This window comes from Leiobunum rupestre, chromosome 3 (assembly GCF_980474605.1).
Source record: "Leiobunum rupestre chromosome 3, qqLeiRupe1.1.hap1, whole genome shotgun sequence".
Taxonomy (NCBI): Eukaryota; Metazoa; Arthropoda; class Arachnida; order Opiliones; family Sclerosomatidae; genus Leiobunum; species Leiobunum rupestre.
In genome coordinates, this window is record NC_143386.1 from 73231904 (window position 1) to 73253276 (window position 21373).

A 21373-nucleotide genomic window follows, 5' to 3' on the forward strand; every position below is an offset into this window, starting at 1 on the left:
ATAACTACGCTTATTGAAACTGTGCTTGTGGGAACTACGCTTTTGAGCACCTGTGCCTGTGTAGCACTTGTCATGAAACTAATTAACGAACAAACAAGCATCGGATTGAAAAAGCAAATTGAACTATTTTCTGTTAAACTAAGAATTTCAAGTGCCTTAGTGGGTATAGCTTCAATTTAGTATCTTTGCCTCTGAGAACATATGCATTTAGCTTTACACTGATTCCCCCAATCAATTAAGCAATACTAAAGCTATAAAATAGTATAACAAGGTAGTTTAAAGTCAAAGATGGCACAATTGTATCAAGGAGTTGGATCAAGGGATATTTTTTTTCTCTGGGTGATATTCTTTGACTGGTTTTATTTAACGGAAATAATTATATTTTGTTCAATAGATGCTTCATGGTTTAAGAGCTATCGCAGTTGCTTATTGTTATATTGCTTCACCAAGGAAAATGCCCAGCTGCTTATTATCAATTACGTAGTTTCGTATAGATGTAATTTGGGATTTTGTTTTGAGATTTATATTGCAGATAAGAAAAATTCGCCAATCTGTTAAGTTTAAAAAGTCTTTTAAGCGGCGATCACACTAGACACTTTGGGAACGTTTTAAAACGGTTTCGAAAGATCAATTTGAACTTTATTGTCAACTGTATTAATAGCCAAACAATAAATACATTTGAAACCAAAATTTTACATTTTGATCTTTTGAAACCGTTTTGAAACCTTTCCAAGGTTTTTAGTGTGAACATGGCTTTATAGGTTTCACTGCTATATCACCGAACTATTAAAGCCGATGGTTTTTGCGGCTTTGATAATCTGTAAAATGAAAAATTGGTATTGTAAATATCAATATCGCCATTATTTTTCATATCGATTTGTTTGTCAATTTTGTAGAAGTTTTTAAACACGTAAGATGGTACCGAGCCAAATGATATTTCATGGAATGTTTTGTAAGCTTTAAAATTTCCGAATAAGTGACGTTTTTAGTACACATTACAGATGAACTTCAGCTTCGAAAACTTGTATATGTCAATGTAAATCAGAATAAATCACAATTGAAAAATCCGAGGGCCTGCCACTTAGGTAAAAAATGTACACCAAATTTTTGATTACCAAAGATTTCCTTTGATTTCAAAAGATTTCGTTGATTCTCGAACTAGGTATTAGAAACGTGGAATCCCTTGTGATAGTCAGGCGTGTGGCCATGTCTCGTACCGTTCTTCAACTGACTTACCTTTCCCGCCTTTACGATAACATCCCCTCCGCAGCAGGGCTGCCAGGCCGGGAAACTACACCCACAAGGGCTAGACATGGCTACAACGTTTCAGAATAGGCAATATTTTGGAAAGAAAACCGAAAAAATGTGCTAATTGGACTCGTAGTACATTTTTCTTACTTAAAGGGTGTTGGAAGATCCAGTGAATATACTTTGAACTCACATTTCAGTGCACAGTAAGCCTCCATCTAAAAATGTGAAGGGTATCGGTGTACTGTGTAACTGGTTATCTTGGGAATCTAGTGGTATTTTACGTAACGCAGAAATTCAAGGTCACGGATTTTATGATACTCAATACTACGCGTATACTTTTAATCGTCCCGAAATTATGGGAAACGATTTGTTCGTTAGTAAAACCACATTGGAGAAATTAAACAAAATGGTTAAATGAGACAAAAATATTTTTCGATATTAAATTGACCATTTAGAAAATAATAATTTAAAGTAATTATTAAATTTCAATCAAGATTAAAATTTCTAACAATTATTAGCTTGTGATATTTTATGAGAAAATTTTAGACCAGTAGAATTAATTTCGCGGAGAGTATAAAGCCTGGTTTCCACTACCACGCGTCATTATGTTGTTTTTTTTGGCGCACATAAGATATTCGGACACACCAATTTGGATTGTCGTGGTGTTACGCGCACTAGTTGCCACTAAGCTAAAAAATCACAAGTAATCCAAGGTAATGAAATGAAAGGTAAGAGCGACTTATCATTGGTAAGAATAAGAATAATGAGAAAGTATTAAAAAATATACATATAGAAATTGTAAATCGTTAAAAATCAATAAGCTTAGATATAGAAGCCCTTTAAGACATTTGAAAAAAATCGAATATTATTTCCGAAATTTAAAAAATCAAAAGAAATCTAAGAATATTTAAAAACTAGCAGGGCAAAAATACATTTAACATTATTTAATTCATTAACTTAACCCAAATTGGAAATCGCGACTCGCTGTCTTTGCACCATAAGAATAGCTGTGAGAAATTTGGAGGTCCTAGGTTGAACGGCTCGGACGTCTACGGTCTATAGAGAAACAGACGCAAGATAGAAGACACTTAGGAATATAGTATAAGATACGACAAAAATCGAAGAAATCATGTGTTAGATGAAAAAAAATCTAAAAAATTAAAGATGATTTATAAGAAATCGTTGAAAATCAAAAACAAATCACGGGAAATCTTTGGTAATCACAAAAAAAATCAAAGAAATGAAGGTAAAACGAAATGTAATACGGAAATCTTTGTGGAAATTTTTAAATCACAGATTTTTTTGTAATCGGAAAATATTCGAGAATCAACGAAATCTTTTGAAATCAAAGGAAATCTTTGGTAATCAAAAATTTGGTGTACATTTTTTACCTAAGTGGCAGGCCCTCGGATTTTTCAATTGTGATTTATTCTGATTTACATTGACATATACAAGTTTTCGAAGCTGAAGTTCATCTGTAATGTGTACTAAAAACGTCACTTATTCGGAAATTTTAAAGCTTACAAAACATTCCATGAAATATCATTTGGCTCGGTACCATCTTACGTGTTTAAAAACTTCTACAAAATTGACAAACAAATCGATATGAAAAATAATGGCGATATTGATATTTACAATACCAATTTTTCATTTTACAGATTATCAAAGCCGCAAAAACCATCGGCTGAAATAGTTCGGTGATATAGCAGTGAAACCTATAAAGCCATGTTCACACTAGAAACCTTGGAAAGGTTTCAAAACGGTTTCAAAAGATCAAAATGTAAAATTTTGGTTTCAAATGTATTTATTGTTTGGCTATTAATACAGTTGACAATAAAGTTCAAATTGATCTTTCGAAACCGTTTTAAAACGTTCCCAAAGTGTCTAGTGTGATCGCCGCTTAAAAGACTTTTTAAACTTAACAGATTGGCGAATTTTTCTTATCTGCAATATAAAGCTCAAATAAAAGAAGTCCCAAATTACATCTATACGAGACTACGTAATTGATAATAAGCAGCTGGGCATTTTCCTTGGTGAAGCAATATAACAATAAGCAACTGTGTTTAGTTTGGCATTTAAAGTATACACTATGGAACGTAATACAATGATTTTTAATGGCTATGCCCTGCTTTTTCTTTTCATATGGGTCGGCGGTGTAATGGGACAGTTTTGCGAATGGCATCAGAAAATCAATTTAAAATGCTCAGAAATTTCGGGCCAAAAGAATTTCACAAAAATTCTGAGGCCAACTTTGCAACAGAGGAAATATCCCTTCGTGGAATCCGTGACATTGTCCAAGCTGCTTAAAATGACCTGCCTCCCCCCGCCGACACTAGTTAAAGACCTTGCAATTGACGTAAGTAAAAATTGGCCAATACTGGATCGCGGAGCATGTGTTACTGTGGAAGGTGCGATAGCTCTTAAACCATGAAGCATCTATTGAACAAAATATAATTATTTCCGTTAAATAAAACCAGTCAAAGAATATCACCCAGAGAAAAAAAATATCCCTTGATCCAACTTCTTGATACAATTGTGCCATCTTTGACTTTAAACTACCTTGTTATACTATTTTATAGCTTTAGTATTGCTTAATTGATTGGGGGAATCAGTGTAAAGCTAAATGCATATGTTCTCAGAGGCAAAGATACTAAATTGAAGCTATACCCACTAAGGCACTTGAAATTCTTAGTTTAACAGAAAATAGTTCAATTTGCTTTTTCAATCCGATGCTTGTTTGTTCGTTAATTAGTTTCATGACAAGTGCTACACAGGCACAGGTGCTCAAAAGCGTAGTTCCCACAAGCACAGTTTCAATAAGCGTAGTTATAACAAGTACAGTTTCCAAAACATAGTTCCCACAAGCACAGTTTCAATAAACGCATTTGTCCAAAATGAAGTTTTTGCAAAAGCGCAAACCTAATCTAAAATATACAAATATTAGGTAAAAGCAGAAATCCTTACCTTTACTTGGAATGGTTATCGTGGCAGATTTTCGTCTCGGTGTGGCTGACGGGTTTTTTGACGTCACTATGTTAACTTAAAAAACAACCACGTGAGAGGGGAGCGCGCGCAGAGGGGATTTTTTCTCTCGTAGGCGGGGCCAAAGCCGTCAGAGTGATCTTACCATACGCGATACGGCAGGATAAGCATTCCAAGTAAAGGTATGGCTTCCTGGTAAAAGCGATAACTAGGAAGATATTTACGATAAATTCAGACTATCTGCGTGTCGGTAATCCACCGCAATTCCAGTTTTCTAAAAAAAGCACGTATAACATAAATTATTTTAAAGAGTATGGAGAGTTCACATTATATTGTCATAAATTCTTAAAGTCCGAATTCCATAAGGTTTGGGATTATGAAACGTTTTATTTTAAGATTTGGTTAGGGTAATTTTCTCGTATTATTGAAGTTTTAATCAATTTGGGGAAATAGATCTAACTTACAATACCATGCATGCAGTCTTGTACTGTAAAAAATCATTATATTTTTTTATTTCCTTAAGAGCTTATACCTAGAAGATTTCTCTTTACCCAAATGGATTTGTTCAGCGTTCAAAGGCGACCGAAAGGGTTTTAAGAAAGTTGACCTTCTGCTGTTGACCAGAATGCAAGGCATGATGAAATGGAATTGGACAGACGTTGACGACTACACAGGGAATTCTGTTAAGAAGTTTTTAATGCAATCTCCCCAGTCGGAGTCTTCTGTCCGACTCACGTCACAAGCCAAGGACTTTTACGGACAACACGTTGAAAGTGTCGAAATTCGACATATAGGTAAACTTTGTTTGGACGCCTCATCTTTGGAATGCCAGCAGTGTGACGACATCAGGGTGGAGTACTGTAATATTAAGACCATAAAAAAGGAGGTCTTTGGATCTGGTCTTCATAAATTAACTAATTTACTTATCAAGTAACAAACCATCTTCAAATTCTTAACACCATCTTTGTGACGAAATGAAACCTTTTTTTAGAAGGAGGGGGGGGGGTAAATTGAGATAAAATTTTAGTCGTTACTTTCCAATCGATTTCGCGATAGAGATTTACCACTCACGCGTAAATCCAAAGAGCTGAGAAAATGTGGAAATTTAATTAATCAGATCGGAGCTGACAACTGCATTCCGAGAAGATACATGAAATCGCGTGACAAAATTAAGCGAAATGTTTTAATTTTTGTCCATTTATTTGTAATCTGAGTTAGTTTATATGCTCAAAAGATAACATACCTAGAGATGTTATGACAGTTATGCAACCGTTTGATATTTAAAAAAAATAGTATCTCCGGGGATTGCCAATGAAGGACTCAACGGCCATCTTCTTAAAGGGCAACGCAAATAATAATGCAGGGGGGATGAATATATCAAATCTTATAGACAAAAAAAGCATATGAGCATGCGCCTCTGGTGGGGGAACGGAAATGGGGGGGGGCACTGGCGCATCCGCAGATGCTATTTTTATCTATAAGATAGGTTTCCCAGCTGCATCCTAACTTGCGTTGCCCTTTAAATGGATCCAGGAACCATATATTTTATCAGACTAACATTTATCAATTCATCTTGTTTGAATTGGCCTTTCTATAAAGTAACATTGACAGCCAATAGACGCTACCATAAACTCTATTTATGTCTTAATCAAATTGTTTTAAGTTCCACGCGCGTCTTGATATTTTAGCGTAAATGGGTTTGAGCGCTTTCGCGCGTGCTCCCTGAAATAAAAAAAAATTGCGCGAGCCTTTTACGCTAAAATATTAAAGAGCGCGTGGAACATTTTAGCAAGTTGAACAAGACATGAAGTAAAATTCGACGAGTCGCCCTTTTTATAAAAATCTAAGCTTCAAAACTGAACTGAACTCGTACGTATCTCGTGACGAAAGCGATACATTAAAACAAGTTCGGCCAGCGTAATGACTTTATAGAAAGGCTTATTGGTTAAGTTCGCATTTTGACGCCAGCGGATCGATTAATGGAATAATTTATAATTTAATGTAAGCGACAATGAACTTAAAGAGTTACCCAAGGACCTCTTCGAAAACGTCAAGTACCACTCAACTGGCGGCAATCCCCAAACCTTTTATTTGAATATTGACGAAAACCCCATCGAGAAACTGGAAAAAGAGACGTTCGAGCCGTTGAAAGAAACGTACAATGAAATAAACATTAGATTCAGAAGTAAGTCGTTTCTCCACTTTTTCTATTCTAAATTAAATTACCTTGTCATGGTTTATGCAAAGCACAGAATCCGTGTAATTGCAAGAAGAAAAAGCATCGATTAAGATGATTATAACGAATCACCGATTCCAAGAACGGGAGAATGAGGATGACAAAAAAGGGGTCGCCACCGGATTTTAAATTACATCAAAGTCACAGATCCCACAGCTGGCACGAAACGAGAGCCAGTGTTGCCCTTTTTCATTGTCAGCCCCCCTTAACCTGCTGGCAAACCATGACGTGTTCAAATTATTGTAAAACACGACTCCTTCCATTTGCTTCCCCCGAAATATTTTTAAGGGATTATTGACGTTAAAAAACGAAGTTTTGAATTTCCATTGCTATTGGCCTTTCTTTAGAGATAGGAAAAATTTGGTATTTTGCCAGTTGGAGGAGCTTAACGAATTTTAACTACAATTTTCCAATGACATTGTAGTTATTTAGTTCAACAATTCAATTCATTCTGAATTGATAAAATGTCAAGAGGTTGATTAAGAAACTCGGTATGGTTTCTGCTGAAGAATAGAAAGTGACCACTCACCTAAATTTCAAATACACCCACACAAAAATTAATCTACCTTTTGATGACGTTTTTAAGAAGCTATTACTAATGACCTGATTTAAAAATTGTTTAATATCCGTAGATCCCTTCAAGACTTTAAAATGCGATTGCGATCTTCGTTGGCTGTCTCAAAAGCATTTCCAAATCAACGATCTTTGGCCGCTTATGTGCGTCAATGAAGATGGATCCAACGTTGCCCTCTTGTATTTCTTGGAATCAAATAATTGTTTGTCTTAAGAAAATATCCCATCTTAAAAATTAAGAAGCATGTTGAAGAAAATATACATATTTTTAATTGCTTCATTCGTGAGGAAAATAAACAAGAAATTGTAAATACGTCTAAATACTTTACAATGCTGACTATTTTCGGGCTAAGCCACTGCTTTTCGAAAAAAATCTTCCATATAATAAGGGCGGAGATTTTCTCTAAAATGAAAACGTACAAATTTACGTTGTGTAGAAGTGCCAAAGTACTAGTAAGCAGATTTTTATTAAAAAAAATACATTTGTATTTCCGTTTTGGAAGAGTTTAAACCTCAATCAAAAAGTGTCTTCACGTAGATAATTAACTTGAAAAGTGGCACTAACAATACAGTGCATAAAGTGACCACTATTCAGAAAATTCATCTAAGTTTAATCCATTGATTGAATTATAAGACTTTCTCTCTTGAACTATTGAAATATTTCACGCCAATTTGTATTAGGGTGTACATTATTTCAATGCTTCCACTTTTGTGATTATCTGGAAGATTGTCTAATCAAACGGGAAACAGGAGTATGGATTGGTCTGTCAAAATCATCTTCGTTTCTGGGCGACGCTATGGGCGGTTTCGGTCATTTTGAGCGAAATTGAGCGCTAAAATAAGTTTTTAAAAGAGAGGAAATGAGATGATCGAACATTTCGAGGCTCAGAAACCGCTAAAAGACTAAAATAACATCTTATGTCTTAGGTTATTTTACTTGACTTTGGTTCGAAAGTGTTAGAAAGTAAAACTCTGGGTAAGTTAAACTCAGTTTAATGAAAGGTAACATTGAGAAAATAAGCGCCGAACTAGTCGTTGGCTCTTACTACTCTCACGAGTTGCCCGTTAGCTTCTGGCTTCTGGCTATCTATTTTTTGAACTCTCCCCTTTCTTTTCTTTTGAACCGTTGCTGCTAAAATCACGTGATACAGAAATTCCTTGGTCTATTGTTGGCTTCGACTCTCTCTTTCTAGGCCCGGGGCAATCCTCCGCATGGGGTTTCTTTGAAAGGAAAGGAGAGTCCATTTCTTCACGTTGGTCTCTTCTAACTGCGCCAAAAAGTCCCAAAAACAAGTTCGGTTAAAAACAATATTTATACAAAATAAACCCTTAAAGGGGTTCTAAAACGTTTTACGAAATCATTAATTAAATTTGTAGAATTTGTGAATTCCAACAAAGACAGGAACGAAAACTTGGCAACTCAATGAAGAGCGAAAACAGATGTGCGCCAATTTCGCTTTTTCTCATTTAAAGCATGACGTTTTGTTTAGAATAAATGAAACTGCATTACGCAAAATCTTCTAAGCCGCTCACGAAATAACGAATAGCTTTTCGAGACTTGAAGTTATTAAGGTAAAATACCTTAAGTCCCAAATGTTATCTAAATAAAGGTAAATTGCAAGCAGCGGTGAATGAGCTACCATAAGTATCGCTACGCTTGAGTTCAAATAGGTCCCACTTCTACTTAATGTCGTAAAGGTGTGAAAACACTATTTGCTCCTACAAAAATAATTAAAGCACTCCTGAGTGTCGACGGTCTCTGGATACAGGCTTGAATAAACTCTCCGTTAGGCCTAATACAATTTTTTGCTTCAGCGTTCACCGACATGGCGTTTTTTGCAATAGTAAAAACCAAACTTAATACTGGTTTTTAAAGGTCAAAGCTCACCATCGCGGCAATTACGCCTTAGTAAAAGGATTTTTGCTTCGACGATTGACGTTTTGCCAATTTGAAGAATCTAAATCAGTTTTAAAGGGTCACAGAATCATTTAAAAAATTGGGTTGGATATCAGTTAGCTCGTATCTTTCTATCACGGGACTCAGACATACTTTCAGGCTTCTCAAAATACGTGATTTCTTTAGGCCGACCCTAAACCTTTTTACAACTTTGTGGTATTTTAAGAGAGTATAACCCATTGCCCAATCGTGGCGTGAAGGTAGTAGAATATCTTGCTGCATTTAATCATTTACTTTTTTATTTATATAATAGCTTATAACTAGATTTATTCCAAGCTGGAAAGGGAATTGTAGTTTTCAACTTCTCTTAACTGTGCTAGGGTTGTACACGTTTAACCGTCCCGGCGAGGGTTATACTCCTTTAAGGGGAAAATGGCGTTGATAAAGTGAGTTTCGAAGCATGCATGAACCGAAAATATTCCATACAGTGATCCCGACTTCGCTACGGAGAAGGCAGCTAAAAGAGACACGGTTTAATTAAAGCTTCTATTCCGAGGGGTTGAACATTTGTCGAAATACCGTCGGAAATTTTGATTAAAACCACCAACCCAAAATCCAAGAATTTTAAAAAGTTTCATTTAATTCCGAGCTCAACCTAAACTTTTTAATGTAATTTTTTAATTTAATTACGGTTATTGGACATTAAGATCGGTAACAAGTAATACAGTTTCAGTGAGTCAACAGAAAACAGTCAGATAATGGGCCCCTAAGTGGTATATACAAAATATATATCAATGAATTTTTATTGTAAAAAATATTATATCTTTATTATACAAATAAATATTTTTAGTGAATAATGAGAGACATTCTACGGTTTTCTACCTTTGCTTTTTTAGCGAATTCTTCGACTACTAGAATTGGATTTTCTCTAAGCTTATTGCAATATTTTCCGTGATAGAAATAATACTTATGTTAACGTAAAGCGCATCGAAAAAATCGTTTCCTGATATTTTGAAATCACCTTTGTAGGGTTTGGATTAAGATATAAGTGTTTGGTATTTGGAAACCCGAACTACAAAATGCACCTTAGGTTTTCAATTGTGCAGAATTTTTATTAACTCAAGGTACCCTACCTAATCCTTTGCGCGGACCCGGCCGGGGCGCCGCGTTAATGTCAGTCAGGCTTTTAGATAACGAATACTAAGCAAATAATTTGGGTTAAATGGTTAATAGAACAATTATTTAATTCGGACAGTAGGATTTTGAGAATGAGTGAATCAATGTCAAAAAAGAAGCCTAGTGGATCTCAAAATCGAAAACGTGTAGCTGAAAGTTTCAAGAGAGAACAGGAAACTTTAGAAAAGGTTCCAAAAATAAGTTCTTTTTTACGACCATTTCGACAAAGAAAATCGAATTTAAAGGATAAGTCCAGGTTGGGTAAAACTTGGGTCTATTTGAAAGATCATGTTTAAATATACTCAAAAATATCAGTCGTAAAATTGTATCTTTTTTTAATGACGATAAATTAATTTTTAAACGAGCGAAATTTACCGCCAAGCGAGCTGCCATTTTCTTTCGCCTTCCCTCCGAAGACCGCACGACTGATATTTTTGAGTTTATTTAAACATGATCTTTCAAATAGATCCGAGTTTTACCCAACCTGGACTTTTCCTTTAACGAAATATCTGATTTAACCGAAACAACCGTAAGTTCGTCTAAGAATGCTACAAATGAATCTGATGCGAGTTATGAACGTGAGGATGCAAATGAAAAAGAAAAATTGAAAATTAATGTAAAATTTCTTGTTTCTTTTTCTACAAATTGGACAAGACAAGAGACCTAGTTGCGACACACCCAGTTTTTCAAAATGTGGAGGAAATAAATTTCTTAAAGACGGAACGCAAAATAGCGAACATCTCTCGATATTTATCTAAGGACGTTTTATCGCGTACCTTGGTGAACTGTGAAAGGAAATGCAGAGATTGGCTTTTATATTCTGAATCCAAAAACTCGTTATATTGCGTTCCTTGTTTATTGTTTTGCGATAAAGTTATGACGTCCTCCACTTTCTCTTCAGATGGATTTACAAATTGGAAAAAACTACACGAAAAGGTTTTGTCGCACGAAAAAAGTAACACGCACTCGGTTTCTCACAGTAAGCTCGTCTTACGCTCTAGTCAATGTAATCGCAAAATTTCATCAGTAGATCATTATTTAAAGTAACAATTCAAAACTAAGGAACAATATTGGAGAAATGTCTTGAAAAGTATGGCACGCCAAACGGGACAAAATTATAAACCGTCTGGTGGAGAGATGCTTTTCTCTCGTGGGTAGATGTCTTAGTCTCGTGGGGAGCTGTCTTAGTCTCGTGGGGAGATGTCTTAGTCTCGTGGGGAGATGTCTTAGTCTCGTGGGGAGATGTCTTAGTCTCGTGGGGAGATGTCTTAGTCTCGTGGGGAGATGTCTTAGTCTCGTGGGGAGATGTCGAAGTCTCGTGGGGAGATGTCTTAGTCTCGTGGGGAGATGTCTTTGTCTCGTGGGGAGATGTCTTTGTCTCGTGGGGAGATGTCTTTGTCTCGTGGGAAGATGTCTTTGTCTCGTGGGAAGATGTGTTTGTCTCGTGGGGAGATGTGTTAGTCTCGTGGGGAGATGTCTAAGTCTCGTGGGGAGATGTCTTTGTCTCGTGGGGAGATGTCTTAGTCTCGTGGGGAGATGTCTTAGTCTCGTGGGGAGATGTCGAAGTCTCGTGGGGAGATGTCTTTGTCTCGTGGGAAGATGTCTTTGTCTCGTGGGAAGATGTCTTTGTCTCGTGGGAAGATGTCTTTGTCTCGTGGGGAGATGTCTTAGTCTCGTGGGGAGATGTCTTTGTCTCGTGGGGAGATGTCTTAGTCTCATGGGGAGATGTCTTAGTCTCGTGGGGAGATGTCTTAGTCTCGTGGGGAGATGTCGAAGTCTCGTGGGGAGATGTCGAAGTCTCGTGGGGAGATGTCGAAGTCTCGTGGGGAGATGTCTTAGTCTCGTGGGGAGATCTTTTAGTCCGTGCCTCTCTCCGTGTCTCTGTTTGGGGGTAGGAAAAATATATGTTATGAACCTTATAAATCATTTTTAAGATTCATAAAATATTTTTTAGATTTTATAGAAATATTAATAATAATATTAAATTAGCTTTTACTGGATATTCCTATATTATTACGCTTTGTAAATAAAATTTATGATCCTATTTTCTCCGACTCAGATATTAATTAGTATTTTAATCCTGTTTCTTTATCTGAATTATTTATCTGAACAGTTACCGATTTTTAAAACAGATACAAATTAAAAAACAGATACCAATCGAATGACGTAAAATTGTTCAGATAAGCACTAACTGGTAACTGTTATCTGTAGATTGTTAAAAAAAATCGATAATCTCCACACTGATCGGATACAGAATATTGCAGTTTATCTGTTTTGTGCCTGAATTAAAAGCGCTAGGGGCGTGGTAAACCATGGCAAAAATCTTTCTAGTTACTTTCTGATTTCTATGATCATCCCACTCTAATTTTTCAGTATATTTTGTTTTGTTTTAAAGGGATACTGAAATCGGTAAATAACTTTCTATCGATTTCTACTTGAAAAAAGTCTGAAAATTATTTTATACAAGTTTTCCCGGTTACACTCAAGTATGAATTATTTTAAAACTTTGCCAAAACTGAGTTTAGCAGACCACAAAGGTTTTGCCACGGAAATAAGATATTCTAACTTCCAATCAGAAAGTAGTGCTTTGGAAAACCTAATCGAGTTTGAAATTAAATTTTAAAAGCTTCTGCTCAAAGTTTCAGCCTAGAAGAATTTAACTCCAAATGTGGTCGGATATTTTTTCACACATAGTTGACAGGTCAAATAACGATTTAAAAATAAAATTGTTGGGTTTGAACTCGATCGTACCTTGACAGAAATGTAAAAAAAAAGTAATTTAATTTAGAAAATGAATAAATAATAATTGGTTAGGCCCTTAACGATGTTCAGCTGAGACGAGCCATTGATAGACTGAATTTGAAGAACAGTGTTGGTTCAGGGTCCCCAAAGCTAGGACGGGGAGCCGTGAGAGTAAGGCTAGAAATCATCTCGATTTGGTTATTCACCTTAATTTTAAATAAATACATCCTTGATCTTGACAACGTCATCCTCGTATTTATTCTTGAATTTAAAGATTTTCCATTTATTACAGATAGATGGCGAGCGTGAAGTTAAATGATGTATTAATGTTCTAGTATTTGACTTGCAGCTCTGAATTGTTAGTTTACTCTTAAATGTTAGTGCGTTCTTCACGAGTCCTACAGTATTATATTCTATATTACGCATTGAAAAAGGAGACAACACAACAATATTAAAATACTAATTAATATCTGAGTCGGAGAAAATAGGATCATCAATTTTATTTACAAAGCGTAATAATATAGGAATTTCCAGTAAAAGCTAATTAATTATTAATATTAATATTTCTAAAAAAATTTTATGAATCTTATAAATTGAATAATATAACATTTGGTGTATATACTTTGAAGTTTGTTAAGTTTCTCCTTGTTTGAATATTGTCATAAAAAACCTCCAACTGTACCAATTGTTAATAAACAAAATATATTTTGGAAAAAAAGCTCAAATACCGCGGTGGACACCCTCAGCCTGCTCGATGACAAGTGGGCCATATTGGCTCCCATGGAATGCCCCTTCCTCTTGAACATAAGAGAACGTGTTCCACATGGTGGCCCCCTCATCTGACAACCAATATTTCTAAACCCAGTCCGCCACTGTCCAAATATATGATATGTGCACATTTTACAAATCAGAACGATTAAAAACTGTTAAAAAGGGCCCTTTTGATATCCCGCGGGGGGCCCAAAATTTGTCGTTACGCCACTCAGTGGGGGCCTTGAAACCCCAACGGGATCCCAGTCGATGAGCTTCGATTAAATTGAAAAAAAATTCCCGAAAAAAACGTTTGGGAATTAAACTATTGTAATAAAAGCGAATAATGAGGAAATTCCTTATTTGTGTTTGAAATTGGCGCCACGAGAGTGCACGTGTACTTTCAAACATCTCTACACGAAACTTCAAAATATCTCCCCAAGAAACTTCAAAATATCTCCACAACGAACGTATTTTCCCTACCCCCAAATAGAGACACGGAGAGAGGCACGGTGAGTGAAGGCCTCGGGTAAAGCTTACGCTGTCTCGTAGGGGTATGACAAATACGCACGTTGTGGAGAGAAATTTTAAAACGTTACAGAGAGAAACTTTTTGAAGTTACAGAGAGAGATGTTTGAAAGTTCTCGTGGGGAGTAGTCATGCGCTCTCGGCGCGGCAAATTCGAAATTTAAAACGAAACATTAAAGTATTTCCCCACGAGACAAAATATATTTATCCACGAGACAAAAAATATTTATCCACGAGACAAAATATATTTATCCACGAGACAAAATATATTTCTCCACGAGAGAAAATATATTTCCCCACGAGACAAAATATATTTCCACACGAGACAAAAAAATATTTCCCCACGAGACAAAAAAATATTTCTCCACGAGACAAAATATATTTATCCACGAGACAATAAAACATCTCCCCACGAGACAATAAAACATCTCCCCACGAGACTAAGACATCTCCCCACGAGACTAAGACATCTCCCCACGAGACTAAGACATCTCCTCACGAGACTAAGACATCTCCCCACGAGACTAAGACATCTCCCCACGAGACTAAGACATCTCCCCACGAGACTAAGACATCTCCCCACGAGACTAAGACATCTCCCCACGAGACTAAGACATCTCCCCACGAGACTAAGACATCTCCCCACGAGACTAAGACATCTCCCCACGAGACTAAGACATCTCCCCACGAGACTAAGACATCTCCCCACGAGACTAAGACATCTCCCCACGAGACTAAGACATCTCCCCACGAGTCTAAGACATCTCCCCACGAGACTAAGACATCTCCCCACGAGACTTCGACATCTCCCCACGAGACTAAGACATCTCCCCACGAGACTAAGACATCTCCCCACGAGACTTAGACATCTCCCCACGAGACAAAGACATCTCCCCACGACACAAAGACATATCCCCACGAGACAAAAAATATTTCTCCACGAGACAATAAAACATCTCCCCACGAGACTAAGACATCTCCCTACGAGACTAAGACATCTCCCCACGAGACTAAGACATCTCCCCACGAGAGAAAAGCATCTCTCCACCAGACGGTTTATAATTTTGTCCCGTTTGGCGTGCCATAGAAAAGAATAGTTGCAACGGTAAAGTTTTTAGCTTCAAGAGGTCTAGCCTTAAGGGGAGAAAACGAGACTATTTGGTCTAAACATAATGGGAATTACCTTGGATCTCTGGAGTTAATCGCTGAGTTTGACCCTTTTTTGGCTAAGCATTTGTCAGAACACGCAAATATGGGAATAGGACACATTTCGTACGTGTCTTCTACTATATGTAACGAGTTCTTAGAAATTATGGGTATTCGTATCCGTCAAGTGATATTACTAGAAATGAAAAATGCAAAATACTTTGCAATTAATGTGGATTCGACTCCCGACATTGATAAACTTGATCAGTTAACAGTAATTTTCCGACATGTTCTGCAAGACGCTATTCCTGTTGAGCGTTTTTTTAAGTTTCTGCCATAATTTTTGCATAAAGGCGTTGACATGTTTCAAGCCCTTCTCTTAGAATTTAAAGAACATGGCATATATATACAAAACTGCAGGGGGCAATCTTATGACAATGCAGCCAATATGTCAGGATTGTATAATGGACTGCAGGGGCGTATTCGGGGTGAAGCTGGGTATGCCGATTACGTGCCGTGTTTTGCACATTCTCTTAACCTCATTGGAAATTGTGCCGCCGAATGCTCCACACTCTCCACAGATTTTTTCATATTTCTTCAAGCCATCTACGTTTTCTTTTCGGCATCAACATATCGATGGGAGATACTTAAAAATCATTTGATGAATAAACCCCAATCTAAAATTGTAAAATCTCTTTCGGAAACTAGATGGTCTGCTAGAGACGATGCTTGCGAAGCTCTTTTTTACAGTTACAATTAAATTAAAAATGCTCTAGATGAAATACGACATGAAGCTAAAACCCCAAGACAAAAATTATCTTCATTGGAAATAGCCTTTATGCTTGTATTCTGGACCCCAGTTTTAAAAAGATTTAACGGGAGTAATAAGATTTTACAATCCGAAAAAGTGGAACTCTTAACGGTTGTCAACGTTTATAAATCTTTAGAAGACTTTGTAAGTTTAACAAGAGAAAATTTTGATCAATTTCAAAAAGAAGCTGAAGCTCTTAGTGAAAAATGTAAATATAAATGGGAATCAGGACGGAAAATAACTCGGAAAAAAGCCTACGATGAAGGATCATCGAAAGACGCCGAATTAAGTGGAAAAGATAAGATGCGAATCGAAACATTTTATGTCATTATTGATAAGTTAAAATGTGAACTCCATAAACGAGGAGAATGTTACAAATCACTACAAAAGCGTTTCGTCGTCATTTTTGACCTTCCTAAACTTGAAAACCATGAAATAAAATCAGGTTCTAAAATAATAACAGATTATTACCCCAAAGATATTGAACCTGAACTTTTTCACGAACTTCTTCAGTTTAAGGGATTACTTTCTGCATTAGAAATAAAAACTGAATATTTAAATGCTCAAGAACTATTAAAAATGTTAACTGACAAGAAATTAGATTGTGTATTTCCTAATATCGAGATAGTGTTACGGTTATATCTTTGCTTGCCGTGATCTAACTGTTCTGGGGAGCGGTCTTTTTCCGCTCTTAAAAGAATTAAAAACTACTTGCGTTCAACTATTTCGCAAAAACGCGTTCCAGAGACATTTGAACGAGACAAAAAGTTTTGTTTTTCAACGAGAGCTAGACGAGAGCTCCGGAGCTCTTGTTAACGCGTCGGAGGCGAAAATAGTGAAAAAATGGCGTCGGAGTTTCTTCGAGCTAACATGATAAAACAAGGTGTAAACAGTATCGAAACAGATTTCCCGCTGAAAATAATGTATCGCGAGTGACCCAATACTATGAATTGAATATAAAAAAGGATTTTTGGCACTACCAATCAAACATTTACCTGAAACCGCGTTTATTGAGCTACAAATGGGAATGGCCAAGGCCCGAATTGAAGACACCCCATAGATTAGATTTTGCGACGCAGGTAAGAATTCGTTTATCATTATTTTTATTTAATATCAAAACGAAAAGAAGAAAGAAAGATCTTTTCGTTTTGATATATTTAAAATGTGGCTCTGGGAGCAATTGTATTATAAAATAATCTTATTATAGATCATCATAATCATCTGCTGTATTTGTTTTGGAAAGACGGAAAATTGTTATCGACACAAAACTGTCAAGTTGAGTGTTTGTCGAATCATTCACAACATCAATCAAATTATTTTTTGTACACATTATATAAATAAAAATTATTTCAATTCTTAAAATATAAGTATTTATTTATTATTGTAGCTATCATTTAGAGAGAAAGGGGACCACATCTCCCTTTTGACCTGAAACCCAATGATAAAAACTGCCTAATATACTGAATGAAATGTTTATTGAGCCCCTAACTACTTTTATGGGTAAAAAATTACCGGAAGGTGATAACCACCTTTGAAAAATATCCAATTGAAATTCAAATCTACCACCAAACTGATATTAAGTGAAAAAACCTGCTTGAAGATGGAGACAGCTCCGTTGGACGATGGGTCAGCTGACAACAATAAAGTAATAAGTTTCATTGTCGTGGGAAGTGTTACATCTGAAAGCTAGAGAAAAGGTAATAAGTAATATTCATTAGATTAATTTAAAAGTAGTAGACATACTGCTGGTAAATGTAATTATGTTTCAGGGTTATTAATTATTCGTTCATAAGGCGAGGTCACTGAAATAAAATTTTCAATTTCTTTTTCAGCCGGAACAAAAGAGTTGAGTATGGTAACCAGAATTTTATTGGTATTGTACAAATGACTGGAAAAGGAGAGAGAAAATTGCGCATTTCGTTTAGAATAATTTCCTAAAACCCATTCAATCGTTCTTGATTATTTACTACAGACAGAGCAACGTGGTCTAATGTTTCAGCACTGCTAGCAGCAATAGGTTCGGAGGGCTCAGGTATGATGTTTTTTATAGCTACTTTTGTCACCTTTAACAGGTATACCAAATTATTACTTATATCTTAATTAATGTCAATCTATTTTTCAGAGAATGTAGGAAAAGAGCAACGTTAACAATACATAAAACACTTTTGGATTTTTCCTTTACCATTGGCCTAGGCGGATTTGGAAGTGGGTTTTCAGCATTTGCGTCTATTTAAAAAATTGTAACTGAGCTATATGTTCCATGCTGCTAGTAAGTAATACATCTAAACTGAGAGTTTCTAAATATACCCATTTTATAGACAATATCTTGCATTGTCAATCTTTGTTGCCGTTGTTTTGTCATCAATATGGAAATCCTAATTAAATTATGATATCCTCTACTTAATAGAAAAATTTTACCACGTCTCTTTGCAGCCAAATTAAGGGGAGCATTACCGACCTCGCTCGGTGGAGTACTCATAGGAGTTATGTGAAAACACCCCGCACTTGGCATACCAATAAAAAAAAACACTCGTTCTCGCTGGTGGTATGTGAAACTGCTAGCGCTTGTAGAAGGTACGGGACTTTATTTATATTGTTTCAAATTGTAATGTATATTTAACAATTCAAATTTTATATTTAAAGTAAATAAAGTAGAGTTTAATGTACTGTTTCTTCATTGCTGTACTACCAATGCGATTTTCAACACCTGCTATACCACGAATCATAGGTTCGCCAATTAGTTTCACGACTCTATTCTCAAGTGGTGTCAGCTCATCTCCAGTTGATTTTCTGATCATTGTGATATCTTGGGCCAGTGTCTTTACGATGTTTTTTAAGAAAGACCATTTTGTTCTAATTTGTAGGAGAGTTCTTATTGCGCCCCTACCAACGGCTGACACTTCTTTTGCCATCTCTTTCCACGCTTTTACTATGTTTTTGTAGGCTTTCACTACTCCTATAACTCCGTTGACCAAACCCATTCTAGCTTCAAGCCCAGCAACAATTGCTTCCTTTTGCCTTTCATTCAACCTGAGTTAAACTTCGCCCTTAGCTCTGCTTCTTTGCTAACCCCATTTTTAAATAAATAAATAAATGCAAATATTATATAAAAACAAATGTAAATAACCACCAAAAATTGTAAATTTATAAATAAAATTTAATAAATATAATGAAATAACTGATAAATAGCCGAGATTACGTAGTCGAAACTCGAAAGTGGAAAATTGCCACTGTTTACAAGAAAGAAATCACAGAAAACGCTAAGGCTTAAGAGCGATTGAAGTGACCCGCTTACCGCCGATATTTTCCGGCGTTTTTATTGGCTCCGGACGGGGGCGGAGCTTATTAAAAAAAAAGGCGAAATAACGAGAGCGGGAGTTTACGAAGTCTCATTAAAATGTCTCTGGAACGCGTTTTTATAACTCTAGTCTAGGTCTCGGTAAATCGGTTTCGTTAAATCGCGAGTCTTGTTTTTAAACGAGACTTTTGAAAACGTCTCTGGAACGGGCCCTTAGTTCTTTAGCTCTACTCGCTATAGAAACGAATTTATTAAACCAAATCAGTTGGGAGGAGACAATAAATATATTTGCTAAATCTAAAGCTAGAAAAGTAGCATTTTAAAATAAAAGTACCATTTAAACGAGTTACTTTCATTCTGCCTGTATTTTCTTAAAAGTTAAATTAAACGTACGCATTATGCCTAATAAATTCGCTGTAAATAATTAATTAATTAAATAAATAAATAAATAAAAATATTTAATATTAAATGAGTCTATCAAACACAGGGGCGTCCCGAAAAGGGTCAGTTTGGGGGGGGGGCTGGGGGTTTTGCCAACCCTATTTGAAGGCTTTCTCAGAGAAATTTCCAAGAGGTGGGGTGCTTATGAAGGGTTAACGTAGATTTTTTTCAAGGGGGGGGGGGGTGCTGAGTTGCTGACGGAGGTCCTAGCCGTTTTGCCTAGTGGGCCTCGTTTTGCCAACTCTCCATTTATTGGTGGGGGTCTCCCCTTGTCCCCCCCCCCACCATGGCTACGCCTCAAACACGCTACTTCTATTGGTATCCAAGCGGTTTCACTCAGAACATAAACGAAATGCTAAGTTTGGCACTCCTACCCTTCACTCCTCGGGTTCCAGTGGGCGCCCACTTGAAGAATGCCCTCGGTCGAAATTCGGCTTAATCCGACCCTGGCCCGCCCAATTATATTGTTGGGCCATGTTTCACTAATTACATTGGATAAAATCCGTCTTATGCCATCACTTAAATTTCTACCACCTAAACCTCCGAGAAACGATACCTCGAAATTGACTTTTGTTAATACGTGGAAACAATTAGCGGGTTCCTGAGAAACACATACCAACAACAACTAATTCTTTTTATCGGCGAGAAATGACTAAGTTATCTAAAGATTCTTGAGAATTAACTGGTAAGTTCAAATTATCGACATCAAGTTTTGAAATTGTCATGTCGCTTTCAAGTAAAATCTTGTTCAGCATTCTACCGTTTCCTTCAATTTGTAGTTGATTGCCTTCAATCTTTCTTAATATGGTGGCTTGTTCGTCTTTAATCTGTCGGATTTCATGAAGGACGCCTTCCAGTACATTTTGAATACCTAAAAATATTTAAATTTTGTAGACTTTAAAACCAAATTGTACGAAATTTGCTTAGGATGAAAAATTGGTGAATAAGTAGATAAGTCCATAATGAAAAGGGATAATAAAGCTAAACCCTAAACAAATTTGAAGAAATTTAAAAACTTACTAATAGCTCGTACCGATAGGTCTTCGAGCGGATGAAAACGCGAAACTCGGACCAAATAGATCTTCGAGTGAATAATTAAATAAAATAAAAGAAAATAAATAAAAAAAAGAAAATCCAACGGTAGACCGGTTTCGTCCTATTTGGGACTCGTCAGTACCGTGCGGGAAATCTGGCTTGCGACTATAACACCGAATAGAGAAACTAACTTAACATTACGTATATAATAATCTCCACCACTCTCCCTATATTCGGCTTTCCGTTGCTATGCAACTCGTTTTGAAATTTTTAATATTTAGGCTTAGTTTCTCTATTCGGTGTTATAGTCGCAAGCCAGATTTCCCGCACGGTACTGACGAGTCCCAAATAGGACGAAACCGGTCTACCGTTGGATTTTCTGGCTATTTTATTTTATTTTATTTTATTTTATTTTATTTTATTTAATTATTCACTCGAAGATCTATTTGGTCCGAGTTTCGCGTTTTCATCCGCTCGAAGACCTATCGGTACGAGCTATTAGTAAGT

At 36.3% G+C, this 21373-nt stretch overlaps 1 protein-coding gene and 1 long non-coding RNA gene across 2 annotated transcripts; both read left to right on the plus strand.

Moving 5' to 3' along the window:
- Nucleotides 1–3328: 3328 nt before the first annotated feature.
- Nucleotides 3329–7353, plus strand: LOC149954578 (uncharacterized). The gene is made up of 4 exons (XM_090169144.1): nucleotides 3329–3607; nucleotides 4757–5163; nucleotides 6240–6418; nucleotides 7102–7353. The coding sequence occupies exons 1-4, from the start codon at nucleotides 3341–3343 to the stop codon at nucleotides 7254–7256; spliced, it is 1008 nt and encodes a 335-aa protein (XP_090025270.1). The 5' UTR covers nucleotides 3329–3340; the 3' UTR covers nucleotides 7257–7353.
- Nucleotides 7354–17743: 10390 nt separating this feature from the next.
- LOC149954579 (uncharacterized) lies at nucleotides 17744–18605 on the plus strand. The gene is made up of 4 exons (XR_016479795.1): nucleotides 17744–17789; nucleotides 17925–18124; nucleotides 18215–18361; nucleotides 18526–18605. It is a non-coding gene; the product is annotated as an uncharacterized LOC149954579 (long non-coding RNA).
- Nucleotides 18606–21373: the final 2768 nt, after the last annotated feature.

Bases quoted from the DNA above. Each gene is read 5' to 3' on its own strand.
- LOC149954578 (XM_090169144.1), top strand. From the start codon at position 3,341: ATGGAACGTAATACAATGATTTTTAATGGCTATGCCCTGCTTTTTCTT. The intron at 3,608-4,756 runs GTAAGTAAAAAT...TATTTCCTTAAG, and splicing joins TTAAAGACCTTGCAATTGAC to AGCTTATACCTAGAAGATTT. The intron at 6,419-7,101 runs GTAAGTCGTTTC...TAATATCCGTAG, and splicing joins AATAAACATTAGATTCAGAA to ATCCCTTCAAGACTTTAAAA.